The 13,665-nt window shown below is 52.3% G+C and overlaps 1 protein-coding gene across 3 annotated transcripts in view; it reads right to left on the minus strand.

Moving 5' to 3' along the window:
• LOC143820236 (mitogen-activated protein kinase kinase kinase 3-like) overlaps positions 1-13,665 on the minus strand; it is a 70,878-nt gene that overhangs the window by 6,496 nt on the left and 50,717 nt on the right. For all 3 annotated transcript variants that reach the window (XM_077302792.1, XM_077302791.1, XM_077302793.1), the window contains exons 6-16: positions 13,060-13,173; positions 11,797-11,908; positions 8,235-8,368; positions 7,511-7,584; positions 4,700-4,767; positions 3,501-3,593; positions 3,178-3,375; positions 2,713-2,861; positions 1,949-2,080; positions 1,172-1,301; positions 626-803 (exon numbers count right to left, since the gene is read on the minus strand). In XM_077302792.1, coding sequence (XP_077158907.1) covers positions 626-803; positions 1,172-1,301; positions 1,949-2,080; positions 2,713-2,861; positions 3,178-3,375; positions 3,501-3,593; positions 4,700-4,767; positions 7,511-7,584; positions 8,235-8,368; positions 11,797-11,908; positions 13,060-13,173 — 1,382 coding nt within the window. The remainder of the gene's footprint in view (positions 1-625; positions 804-1,171; positions 1,302-1,948; positions 2,081-2,712; positions 2,862-3,177; positions 3,376-3,500; positions 3,594-4,699; positions 4,768-7,510; positions 7,585-8,234; positions 8,369-11,796; positions 11,909-13,059; positions 13,174-13,665) is intronic.

The raw sequence follows: 13,665 nt of genomic DNA on the forward strand, positions 1-13,665 counted from the left end.
CAAGCCTGGCAACCAGAAGGAGGATTGGGGGTGGGGAGATAGACTGAGCAAAACTGGCTACATTGCAATGGGACTTCTGGGGAAATTGTGGAAGTGATACAGGGTAGCTCTAGGAATCACTGCAAGATCTATGATAAAACCATAGAGTATGCGGTGATTCCTAGAGCTACCTGATCGCACTGCCCTGTTTCATCCTTTGGTGATGTTGTGACTTAGACAATATCATTTTAGCTGCAGCCCAAAGTGCCCCCCTCAATGCTGCACATGTTGGGCAGTGGGAAGAAGATAGTGCCCCCCACACACTTTGTCAACTCACCACTGCACCATATTGGTCAACGTTAATGGTCATTTGGCCATACAGGAGGATGTTATGTCTCACAGTTCAAAGAGTTCAGACATCTCTGAGCCAGAGACCCTCATATGCTGGATAAACCTGCTCCTCATTAACTGTATGGGGGGATTATCCCATAGGATTTTGAAGAAAAACTTAAAAAATATCAAAACAATATCCTTTACCACTTGGTATGTTGTTTATCTTAGCAACCATGTCAAACCTTCACGGGAGAAGTTGAGTCCTCCAATTCCCCCTCCCACAAGACGTTCACCTGTGGAACAGGCTTCTTACCAAATGTCGGCCTTCCGGCCGTAGCCTTCCCCGCTGATCACCTCAGGGCTCATCCAATATGGAGTCCCCGTGACCGACTTCATCCCCGTTCCAGACATGCAGATGGTCTGAATGCGTTTGCTGGCACCAAAATCCCCGAGCTTCACGTTCCCCGAGGAATCTCTCAAAATGTTGGCCCCTGCAAAGAAGGGTTGGTTTTCATACCTTGCTTTCCTCTACCCGAAAGAGTCTCAAAGCAGCTGACCATCGCCTTCCCTTCCTCTCCCCACAACAGGCAGGTGAGGCTCAGAGAGCTCTGAGAGAACTGAGACTGGGCCCAGGTCACCCTGCTGGCTGTGTGTGGAGGAGTGGGGGAATCAAATCCAGCTCTCCTGATTATAGACCACTCCTGATTACCCACCACACCAAGCTGGCTCTCTTAGGTCCGCCCCATGTGTGCTGACTGCTCAAGGGACCCCCAAAGGTTGTGCATCTTGACTCTGCTACGCCCACCACCACCTCAGCCACTCCACCCAAGCGGAAAGTCCCTTTCTGATCTCCCCCTACCTTTGATATCTCTGTGTACAATCATGTTGCTGTGCAGGTAGAAGACTCCTTGCAAGATCTGCCTGGTGTACCGCCGGGTAACGTTCTCCGTCAGAGCCCCATAGGACTTCAGCTGGTCTTTGATGGAGCCCTGAGTGTGCGGGAGAAGAAGGCCTCAATGTCCAAGCAAGCGAGACACACCAGCAGCGCATACTTTAATCGTATGCAAGAAGGGAGTGGATGATTGGCGGTCAGATCAGAGAGTCATTCCTGTATCCACTTAAGGGTGAGTGGAGAAAATTCAGGGCCGGTTTGTGCATACGAATACCAGTGTATTCTCCTGGTCTGGCCAGGCTTGCACTGGGGGAAACCATTCGTATAAACAACAGGGAATACATGTCCAACAGTGTGGCCAAACAGGCTCTCCAGATCTCTATGGTCTACAATTCCTACAAGCCCCTACCAGCATGATGTCCATGGACTACAATCCCCACAAGCCCCTACCAGCATGATGTCCATGGACTACAATTCCCACAAGCCCCTACCAGCATGATGTCCATGGACTACAATTCCCACAAGCCCCTACCAGAATGATGTCCATGGACTACAATTCCCACAAGCCCCTACCAGCATGATGTCCATGGACTACAATTCCCACAAGCCCCTACCAGGGGCTTGTGGGAATTGTAGTCCATGGACATCTGGAGACCCATAGTCTGGCCACCACTTTCCTACACAGTCACCCTGAGTCCTTTAGTGACACCCTGAGTCCTTTAGTCTAAGGAGAGACCCACTTACCCCGGGCATGTATTCCACAAAAATGGACAGTTTCCTCTCCTCGGGGTCCCGCAAGCAGCCGTAATACTGGACTATCCGCTCGTGGCGGAGTGTTTTCAGCAGCTGGATCTCACATTCCAAGGCGTTCACCTCCTGCAGAGAAGGAGGCAAAGCGCTACAGAGGGTTGTACAGAACCTACGCTCAGAGGACTGTTGCGAGGAGAAAAGGGGACGGAGAAAATGATGCACACTGCCCGGATAAAAACTGCTAAATAGATTCCGCATCAGTTGATTGCACCCTCTGAAGATCTGTCCAAAATAGCTCCAGCACGGTCAGACCCTGGAAACTTGTTTCAAGCACATGACAAGAAATACGATATAATAGGCTCAGGGTTGGATCCAATCCAGAAGCAGACAACATAATCAAAGTGGGAGAGGGTTGGGATTGGTGACATGGGGGGAGAGGGGGGATGACGTTGGTAAAACGTGGAAATGACAATGGGGAGCTCTAGGAACTATGGTACTTCTCTATGGTTTTATCATAGAATTTCTGGCAAATTCCTAGAGCTACCTATTTATCACTTCCTGACTGGAAGCAATGTACCAGCCCAGAGGCCAGCGGTTTGAATTTTGTTGTTGCAGAAGTGAGCAACAGTAGCAATCAGTGGGAGGCTTAACTCTAAGTGAGGTAAACTTTCAAAATACACCCTGCAAATGCTCTTCTTACAGGGAGCACGTTTCCACTCTGCGAGCGACACCCTTTCGTCCGGCCTGGCTCCACTTACTTTGCTTGTCTCTTGACTGTCGGGGTCAAAGGGCACCTGCTTGACCGAGAGCTCCCGGCCAGTGTCCACGTCGTAGCAAAGGTAGACCTCGCCAAAGGCCCCCCTGCCCAGTAGCTTCCCCAGCCGCCAGTTCACCGGGGCCTGCAGTGCTAAGTGAGAAGACAGAAAGGGTGTCACGAGAGAACAGAAGCCCTCCAAACAGGCTCCAAACATAAGGACAGAAGAGAAGCCGTGTTGGGTCAGGCCAATGGCCCATCCGATCCAGCATGCTGCGTCACACAGTGGCCAAAGCCCAGAACCATCAAGAGGCCCCACCAGTGACGCCAGAAGCCCTCCCACTGCGGCCCCCTCCCCAAGCGCCAAGAAACAGAGCTTCACTAACCCAGACACAACATTCTCTATCCCACCCCGCTAACTAGACAGAAGAAGTCCCTGACGACCAGCATCCTCTGGGAGACCACTTACTGTTCCTCGTCTTGGCGGGAGGTGAGCCAAAGCCCTGGAAGATTTTGTCACAGCTGTGCCACCACTTGGTGCCCCCGCGGTCCTCGTACCGCAGGGTGATGAGCTTGTTGTCTCCGTTGAAGCTCTTCGTCCGGCTGGAGGGCACCAGCTGGAAAAGGTTCTCCGGAGGAGCGTAACTTCTAGGGAAGGTTCTTCGGCCTTCGGGAGCAAGGGAGGGGGGAGAGGGGGAGTTAGATGCAGCTCGGGGGGGGGGGGAGGAGACAGCCCTTGCTTCGTAAGCTGGAGGCCCACCCACATCTGCACCCATGCCCTGCAGCTCCTACCGTCACTATAGTCCTTGCGGCTCTGGGAGAGGTGGTACTGCCTCGGAAAAGTCCCTCCCTTCCCGTATCTGTCACAGAATGGGATATCAAAATCTGGCACGAGAAGAGAGAGAAAAAAGAAATTTATGCATTAGCATCACGAGAAAGAACACTTGGTTCTTACTGCATCATTTTCAGATCTCTGGATTTGAGGGCGGCAGAATCTTAAGAGACCAAAAAGGTTCTTCGGGGTCAAAGCGCTCTTGGTCAGATATCTGCTGGACACGAACCCGGCTCTTCTCCTGCAGACCGCCTCAGTTTTGTCATCCATCTTTGGCATTGCATCGGGGCTTTCCATGAATCACGGTCGGCATCTCCTCTGGAAATCCAACTTTATTGCATTGTTGAGATATTCTACCATTTCTATTGCATTTAGGGCAGATGGTGAGCGGGTGGGCAGAAGGCACTGTGCTGGTGCTTGGCTCTAGGGGCCCTTTCTGGCATGACTGGGGAAATGCCCATCGCCACTTTGGGGTCGGGAGGCGAATTTCCTCCAGGCCAGACTGGAGGGGTTCTTATTTGGGGGGAAGGAGGAATCACCTGGACATGGAACTGGGGTCACCATGGTGGGCAGGTAGTTGTGAATTTCCTGCATTCTGCAGGGGGTTGATGCTTGTAAGCTGCCAGGTATCCTTTCCTAAGAAGGATGGGATACAAATCTTCTTAATAAATCCATAACGTTTAAAGGGGCAGCAGGAACACTGCAGCCAGGGGAGCCGTCTCAAAAGTTTGCAGAATCCACACAGCTAGCCTTGGAAGCCCCGTTTTCGCAGCTCAGCTCGGCAGCCCTGCCTCGGTCCAAAAGATGTTTTCTCTTCCTCTGGGCCCCCTGCCATGTGTTCATTTTTTCACAGCCGAGGTCATTCCATTATTACTGTGATGCAATTTTCCATGATTTCACCAAGCGGCACGTGCAGGCGCGCAGCAAAAGAAAAAAAAAAACCTTTGCGATCCTCATCTAAGACTCTGCAATCTCTCTGTGTCCCCAAGTTCATGCTCTGCCCTCCTCCGCAATGCCCAAACTCTCACTTGATGGCGTTTTGAGAGTAGCGCGGACCATGAGATCTGCTGGCAAGGTGGCATGAGCGCAGAACAGAGATGAGAGAGAGGCCTTTGGGAGGATGATTCTCTGGCTATAACCACAGCACTGTGCAGCTTACCTAAGCAGTCCAGACTGTCTTTGGCTTGGCTCGTCCTTCTTGGAACAGGTGTTTGGTTAAAGGGTGGGCTGTGGGAAGAGAAAGAAATGATGCTTTAGCGCCATGGGAATACCCCCAGCCTTTAATAGAAGCATTTATACAGCCCTTGATTGAAGCAGTCTCATCCCATGTGAAACCAGGCTTTCCGCATTCTTATTTTCCTTGCTTGTTGTGTAAAAAAGAAGGATGGGAAGTGTGGCCCGGGGGGGGGGGGGAAGCGGTGAGCAAGACGCTCCCGTTAGAAATGGACATGGCAGACCATTGGGAAAAAATCCAGCCCGGAGTGGCGCCCAGCTCTGCGTTCCTGTGCGTCCTGGGGCTTGACTGGTTGCGCAAGTACGACCCCACGGTCAATTGGAGCAAGGGCACTGTTCACTAACCCAGGGAAGGAGGGGGGTTCCTGTTCCACAAGCAACTTGCTCCCTCTAGTGTTAGATTCAATATTACATCGCTTTAAGTTCAGCGTACAAACCTGCGGTTTAAATCTGTTTTGTAATATTGAATCCACCACTAGAGGGAGAACAAAAAAAATAACCCTGAACCCTGAAAAGGAACACACAAGCGAGAAGAATGAGAAACGTGGAAATCCCACTAGCCCCTTTTTGAGATCCTCAACAGAACCTTTTCTGGGGGGGGGGGTCCTTTATTTTAAGAAGAGTACAACAAGATGCGTACTGCTAGATCTCAGAAGGGAGACTGCCCACTGAGACGTAGCAATTAAGAAGAAAACCAGACTTGCCAGAAACATGCAAAGGACCAATTTCATAACGCAAACAAATGCTGCTTGGAAGTCTATATCAGGGGTGGCCAAACTGTGGCTCCATGGACTACAATTCCCAGGAGCCCCTGCCAGCATGCTGAGATTTACTGAATGTGAAGGCTCCCCTCAGTCACCATGGCCAGGAAATGTCAATGGACTTCAATTCCATGAATCTATTTAAACCTCTTTTTCAGCTATTTTCCCTGTGGCCATCACTGCATCCTCTGGCAATGAACGCCATATTTGCATCAGTCTCTGTGTAAAGTGGCATTTCCTTGTTTCCATCCTGAACCTACTGCCCATCAGCTTCACTGGATGCCCTTGAGTTCCGGTCTTTTAGAGGAGGGGAAATTTTTCTCTTTATCAGCTCTCTCCACCTCACACGTAATTCTGCACACCTCTATCATTTCCCCTCTTAGTCATCCCTTTTCTCAACTGAAAAGTACCAGCGCTTCAGCTTTTCCTCCTAGGAAAGGTGCCCCCACCCCCGAATCATCTTGGTTGCCCCTTTTCTGTCCTTTCCCCCACTCTGCGGCGGCCTCATTTTTTTTTACTTTATCTCATTTATCTCCTGATTTTGGTTTTATCTTGGCTGCTATTTTGACTCTGACCACTCAAGTCATCTTTCCGTCTGGTTGGGACTTCTGCAATTGACGTCACTAGATTTAATTTTAATTTTAGAGCCACGAGGCAGAGCGCATCGCCCACTGCTAGATGCTGCGTTTAGCAGAACAACAGAGGATCTTAAGTCGCTACTGGGTTTGAATCCAGCTCTTCTCCTGCAGATTGACTACCCGGAGATAGTACTGAATGTCTACTGCAGAGACTCAGATCAGGCCTTTAAGGACGATTAGGGCTGCCCCGTATTTGGAGATTAAATAAAGGAGAAGAACTTTTCTGCTTCTCATTAAGATACCCCTCCTACCCTCTCCCAGAATCCTTTGCTGCAGCTATTCAGGAACAAGGAAGTATTGTCCTAATTGCTGAGATTTTGGGACAGCCTTTTGAGCTTGGAGGAGCCCCTGGAATCATTTTTCAGGCTCCGAGGAGCCCTGGAAGTGATGTCAGCTGGCCACGCCCCCCTGCTACACCCCCAGAAGTTGCATGTCCACCAGAAATGACATCACCACCAGCGTCAACAGGCAGTCTTGAAGAAGACAAGGGGTGGGGGACAGGATGCGGTTTCAGGCAGGAATGAGTGTGCACGCTCTGCCCCCTCCCAGGTACAGAAACCACAAGATAAGCAGTTCCGTAGTTTGCAGCAGAGTCCACTAAGGCAAGGGGAGAAATGCCACAGACACCCTCTGGAGCCAGGTTGGGTCTCCTTTTCCTAATGGCAATCTGGTTGTTTCAGTTTAAACCGTATTTCATCAAAATACGGGCTTCATTCCCCTCTTCCTTTGCCTTCTCAATGACATCTCTGCCCACCCACATCTACTGAAGTTGGGGAGTCAGGAACGATGAAAGGGCCGGGCCCTTATCACACAGAGAGGGGGGAATTATGTGTGTTTGTTATTATTCAGCATAAGTTAAGTCAAACCACATGAAACAAACGGCTTCCAGAGCGCTTAGAGGGAGGAAAGGACTGTAAACGGAACAGTGCCAAGGGAATCAAAACTTTCACGAGGAATGAGAATGTGCCGACATGTAGCAAATCTTTTACTAATTCCAAAAGTTTGTTTTGTATCACGTCTTTTTGTGGCTTTTAACACAGTGCTTCACTGATGGATGGGTAGCTGTCTTAGGTCCCAGGCCAGGAGAGACAAGTGGCATTAAAACAATAATATAAGAATAACATTAAAACTCTGCACTGCTGACCCTGGGCTGAACATTCTCTTGCTGTTTAGCCTACCTTGCAAGGTTGTAGAGGACAGCGCAGGATGAGGTGGGGGAAGGAAGAAGAAGCAACCAGGAACTCGGGGATTCTTGGAGCCAGGGCAGGGGAAGATATATTATAAACAGATTTTGTTTTTAAACGTCACTCATTTCATACGGTCGCCTTCCGCTCCTACCTGTCTATGGATCTGTCCAAAGATTGGCAGCTTCCTGAGAGCGAGTTATCTGGGCTAATAAACGACTCCAGCACCTTACGAGAGAGGGTGGGAAAAAGAGGAGAAAATAAATAATCGGGGCTCATTAAAAAAAAAATCAGAAACAGTTTTGGCAGCGAGAAGCACAACACGCAGCTGTGTTCTCAGGCCCCTGCCAAAACTCTGGACTCCACCGTTACCATTTCTTTTTAAGAAAAGAAAGACAATGAAAGAGCCAGCCCTCTTTGTGCAAGAGCTGACCCGGCGTTTCCAGTCCAGAGCTGGACAATTAGCCTGGCTCATCCGTGGCATCCACCCCGGGGCAAGTCAGTGTCGCGCAAAAACGTTTCCTTCGGGCCCTGCCCCCCTGCTTGGGTCACACCTTCCTTCCCTCCCTCTCCAACCTGGGTCGGCCAGGCTACCGTGATCCCGTCACATCCTGGACGCTCAGAGGGGCTGGCCCTTTCTGGTACTTGGAAGGTCGACCTCCAAGGAATATCGGGGTCGTGAGATGGGGGCAGGGAATGGCAAGCCACCTTTGAACAGCTCCTGCCCGCCAGCCAGACAAGCCTTGGATCTGGCTACACGACACACACGCCGTGTGATAAATAACTAAGTCCCTCTTGCCTGGCCACCTGCCCGCCGTCTCCCCTAAAACAGCCCCAAGTGGCATTTAGGATTTGGGGAGGGGGGTTTGGAAACTCACATTGGGGTCCATCGTTTCGGGGATGAACTCCCCTTCGCTGTTGATGCTGGTGTAGGAGCCCTGGCGGGCGATCTGCTGCTGCTCTTCGGGGACACTCCCGGGGGGCGGGGAGCTCCGGCCCGTGTGCAGGGAGCCTGCAAGGTGGGGAGGGGACGGAGAGAGAGAGAAGCTTCTGAGGAAGGGTGCGAGAGATCAGCAGGGGTCCCATCGGGGACACGAAGAGAACCATTCTAGGCCGAGTCCCAGTTAGCGTTTGCAAGCAAAACTAGTGGTTAGCAGTGTGTGTGTGAGATGGAGGGGAGGGAGCAATGAATTGGGGAGACAGCCTGTGTCTGCAGACCCTAAGGTGTGGCAGCTGCTGGTGCCCAGGATTGCTGGCAGGTGACCCTCCACTCAATTATTTGCTAAGACTTAAGAAGAAGAGCCCTGCCGGATCAGACCAGGGGTCCATCCAGTCCAGCCTCCCGCCTCACACAGGGGCCAGCCAGTTCCTCTGTAGCAGGGGTAGTCAACCTGTGGTCCTCCAGATGTCCATGGACTACAATTCCCATGAGCCCCTGCCAGCGAATGCTGGCAGGGGCTCATGGGAATTGTAGTCCATGGACATCTGGAGGACCACAGGTTGACTACCCCTGCTCTGTAGGACTAACAACAGGGCAGAGAGGCCGGGGCCTTCCCCTGAGAAGAACATCAGAAAAGCCCTGCTGGGTCAGACCAGGGAAGGTCCATCTACTCCAGAATCAAGCCTTCACACAGAGGCCCACCTGCTCCTCTGGAGGGCCAATAATTAGACAGAGAGGCCGAGGCCTTCCCCTGAGAAGAGCATCAGAAGAGCCCCGCTGGATCAGAGCAGTGGTCCTTCTAGCCCGATGACACAGCACAAGAGGCTGAGGCCTTCCCCTGATGTGGCTCTGGGATTCACAGGCTTAGTGCCTCTGCATGTGGAGGTTCCCCTCAGCCACCACGGCTAGTAGCTTCCGACTGAGCTCTCCGCTGTGAATCTACGCTAGTGCTCCGTTATGTCCTCAGCAACACTCACTGCTCAGCGCCCCTGGGGAAAAGGCGACAGGTCGGGTTACCAACATGAAGATCTCCCGGATTTGTACTTCGTCTCCCAATCACAAAGGCCACTTGTTCCCGCAGAGGAAGTGGCTGCTTTGGACCCTGCTGAAACGCCCACCCTCCACAGTCTCTCCCCTTCCGTCCTCGGGACCTTCCCAACCAGCAGGGGCTGGACACCCTCTGTCCGGGGCTCCTCCACACAGGGAGTCGTCCCCGACTGGCACGGTGCTTTTTACAGAATCCAGGGGATCGTGAGCCGCAGAACAAGGTGAGAGCTCCGCTCGCCCAGGTTGACAAGAAAGCACATCATGTTCCGAAGAAGCCAGGGAGCACGAGGCCTGCCATGCCCTGCTGGCACACGCTGGGTCCTTTCCGTCGTCCTTTCCACTATGTGATGGTGAAGGAATTTTCACGGGCAGGATGTGCAGCTGGCTGGACACGGGCGGCCAGATCCCTTTGGGACCTGGCTGCGATCGGCTCTTCCCCAAACCGGCTTGTTTCTGTCCTGTCCCTGGCGCTCCTCATCTGTCCCTTATTTTTAGCGCTCCTGGCCCCATCCAAAGACGGATCCTGGAGGGGTGGGCTGTGGTCGGGCTCCGTGGAAAACCTTATTGTGGCTGAGGGCCAGGCAGAGCGGTCTGTTTTTTTGCAGCTGCAGAAGTCCACAAGCCGGCTGACGGCAGAGGCTAACGTAAGGGGGCCAGCTGCACTCAGTGGGGCGCTGGTCATCTTGAACTCGGGACTCAGTGTCTGAGCTCCCTGGGCCAAAATGTCAGGGTGCTGCACAGCTGACGGGCTCTCCGAAGCAACTGGTTGGAAGCTGGTGCTGTCCCAATTTGACGGCAGTGGCTAGGCCACGGGTGGACAGACTGCAGCTCTCTGGATGTCCATTGACTACAATTACCATGAGCCCCTGCCAGCCTGCTGGCAGGGGATCATGGTAATTGTAGTCCATGGACATCCAGAGAGCCACAGTTTGCTCACCCCTTGGGCTAGACCACCCCTGACCATTTCCACAGCCCACCACAGCACTGGCCAAGTTCCAAGAGAGAGTGTGCGTGTTCAGGTGGGCCATTTCCCCAGCAAGGCTCCTGATTGGCCCTTGGAGATTGGATTACCTGTGCAGCTTTTTAAAAGGCTGCTTTGGAACCAGCTACCACTGCTGCACAAGGATCTTCACTGTGCGATAGAAGGTCAAGGGGGATCTAAAGCCGTGGCAGCCATTTTGTGGCTGGCTCCACCTCCTGCAGCGGCCATTTTGTAGCTCTGTGTCCCCATTCCAAAGGTGGCTGGGGGCTCTAAATGGTTGGGGAGCCCTGCCTTAGATAAACTTTTACCTGACACAAACACTTATGGGCCCGCTACGTGGCATTTTTGTCCCGTCCAACCCTGACAGATTTCCAGCATTCCCACGGACTCTGTTCTGAGTGCTGCCCACGCTCCAAGGAGACAGGAGGCTTACGGCTTCGGCCAAGAACACGCTCAAATTAACTCTCAATTCCACCGGGATGGCGGGTAAGGGAAAATACGTTGGCAGCCCGAGACAAAACAAAACCAAACATTTACAACTGTGTTTAAGTACAAGTTGGCCGAGCACATTTTGTTTCGGACGCAAACCTCCAAATGCCCTCCAGAGTTCTGGACGAATGCTCAACTGCAGCATGGTGGACAGAGCAGTTATTGGCTCAAGGTCAGCCAGCAGGCCTCGGGTGTCTCCAAGTGGCTCACAGTCGCCTTCCCTTCCCTCTCCCCACAACAGACACCCTGTGAGGGAGGGGAGGCTGAGAGAGCCCTGAGATTACTGAAGAAGAAGAAGAAGAGTTGGTTCTTATATGCCGCTTTTCTCTATCCAAAGGAGGCTCAAAGTGGCTTACAGTCTCCTTCCCTTTCCTCTCCCCACAACAGACACCCTGTGAGGGAGGGGAGGCTGAGAGAGCCCTGAGATTACTGAAGAAGAAGAAGAAGAGTTGGTTCTTATATGCCGCTTTTCTCTATCCAAAGGAGGCTCAAAGTGGCTTACAGTCTCCTTCCCTTTCCTCTCCCCACAACAGACACCCTGTGAGGGAGGGGAGGCTGAGAGAGCCCTGATATTACTGAAGAAGAGTTGGTTTTAGATGCCGCTTCTCTCTACCCGAAGGAGGCTCAAAGCGGCTTCCAATCACCTTCCCTTTCCTCTCCCCACAACAGGGGTAGGTGAGGCTGAGAGCTTCATGGGGCTGCACATGGAGGAGGAGCGGGGAATCCAACCCTGTTCTCCAGATCAGAGGCTGCCACTCCTAACCACTACACCACACTGGCTCTCATACTGGGTAAGACGGACTTGGGGGCAGGAGGTCACAGGTCACGAGTGGGAAGTGGGGGCTCTTATAGAAAGGAAGCCAAAGTGTCCCTTCTATGTCCAGACAGGCAAGGATGGCTGTCGTTGGGCCGAAGTGGCCCTGGATAGAATGAGTCGTCGCCCCCCCCCCCCCGGTGGGCCAGCACCCCGACTTTCACTGACCTGTGGAGTGCTTCCGCGTCCTCTCTGCGTCTTTGTACAGGGACCCCATGATATCGCCCATCGACTTGGATATCCTCATCTCGTGCTGCTTGCTGTTGTTGGGCTGCAGGGGCTGGAAATGACACAGAATCATAGAATGATAGAGTTGGAAGGGACCTCCTGGCTCATCTAGTCCAACCCCTTGCACTGTGCAGGACTCTCACAATCCTATCGCTCCTCCACGGTAAAGGGAGGGTTGGTGGGACCGGGCCGCCTGCACAGATGGAGGGTTCAGGCCCTCTGGACTTCCTGCAGTGGCCTCTCCCAGGCCCTCTGGGGCTCCCAACAAGGCTGATTTTAATTGGGAAAGGTACATTAAAAAAAAAACTTTTCTCTTTGATCTACGGTCCTGATCCAACATTGCCTTCCACATGCTTGATAAGTTTTTTTGTTTAAAGCAACACTGGGAATTGCAAACTTGGGGAGACTTCGCCACCCTAAGAGGGCCAACAAAAGGTCTCAGAGGCCTTCCCCTGATGTTCCCTCCTGGCATTCAGTTTCAGAGGTTGACTGCCTCTGAACATGGAGGCTCCCCATAGTCACTATGGCCAGTAGCCACTGACAGACTATCTTCCATGAATCTCTCTAATCCCCTTTTAAAGCTGCCTAAGTCTTTGGTCGTCATGACATCCCCTGGCAGAAGATTCCACATTTTAATCATTAATGGAGGAAAGAAGCATTTCCCTTTGTCTTGAGTCTGTTGGCCCCTCATCTTCACTGGATGCCCCTGATTTCTAGTGTTTTAGGAGACTGGTGGGTGTGTGGGGGGGGATTCTCTTGGTCAACTCCCTCCACCCCGTGTGTACTTTGATAAACCTTTCTCACGTCTTCCCTTAATCTTCCCTGAACGGAAAAGTCCCAGACTCTTCGGCCTTTCCTCCAGGGGACAGATGGTTTATTTATTTCATTTCATTTTTGGAATTTCTAGACCGCCCTCCCCTAAGGCTCAGCCTGAAGGCTTCCAGTTGCTGACCGGTACCTTCACGAGATGCAGCGGCCATTCTAACAGCAGCATGAAAGCAAGGAGTCCAAAATTAAGCAGAGTGGTTTAAAAAAGAAAAGAGAAAAAGAACCTGAAATGCCCAATTCCTAGGGGTCACCCTCCCCAAAAACCTGACCCTCCGATGCACAGACAGGGCACCGGAGCGTTCCGACTCCTGGAGACCAGAGTGCCCCATTTTGCACCGTGCACGAATGAATCGGAAAGAGAAGCCAGCTGCTCACATTTGTTTTCCTTGGAGTTTTCACAAACACCCGCAGGCTCTTGAGGGAAGGGCTGAGGTCCAAGTGTTCCACAGCCCGGTCCAAGTCTTCCTGCGATTTCAGAGGGATCAGGAGCTGGGGAAAGGTTGAACAAACACTGACGATGTATCTCAGTTGCAAACAAGAGCAAGGAGAGGAAACGGCAAAACCTGCAGGGGCTTGGGAACGGCCGGCATCGAACCCGGGACGGCGTAAGGGAACCTCAGACCGCAGAGAGCAAACATCTGGGGGATCTCGCCTTTCCTTCCAGCCTTCCCCCCCCCCCCCGAGAGGGACTGAATAAAGTTATCAAAACAGCAGCCTGCAAACGAAAAAGCACCAAGTATCGCTCATTCGGCCGCAGGGGAGACCTGCGTGAGAAGAATAAAAAACACGCTCCCTAGCAGCGTGGGGAACAGACGAGGATGCAGAATTTCAAATGCAGATGCGACGTGGACTACAATTCCCATGAGCCCCTGCCAGCGAATGCTGGCAGGGGCTCATGGGAATTGTAGTCCATGGATATCTGGAGGGCTGCAATTTGACTAACCCTTGCTTTAGAGGGCCACAAGATTAGGGGGGTATAAG

The sequence above is a fragment of the Paroedura picta genome, chromosome 11 (assembly GCF_049243985.1).
Source record: "Paroedura picta isolate Pp20150507F chromosome 11, Ppicta_v3.0, whole genome shotgun sequence".
Taxonomy (NCBI): domain Eukaryota; kingdom Metazoa; phylum Chordata; class Lepidosauria; order Squamata; family Gekkonidae; genus Paroedura; species Paroedura picta.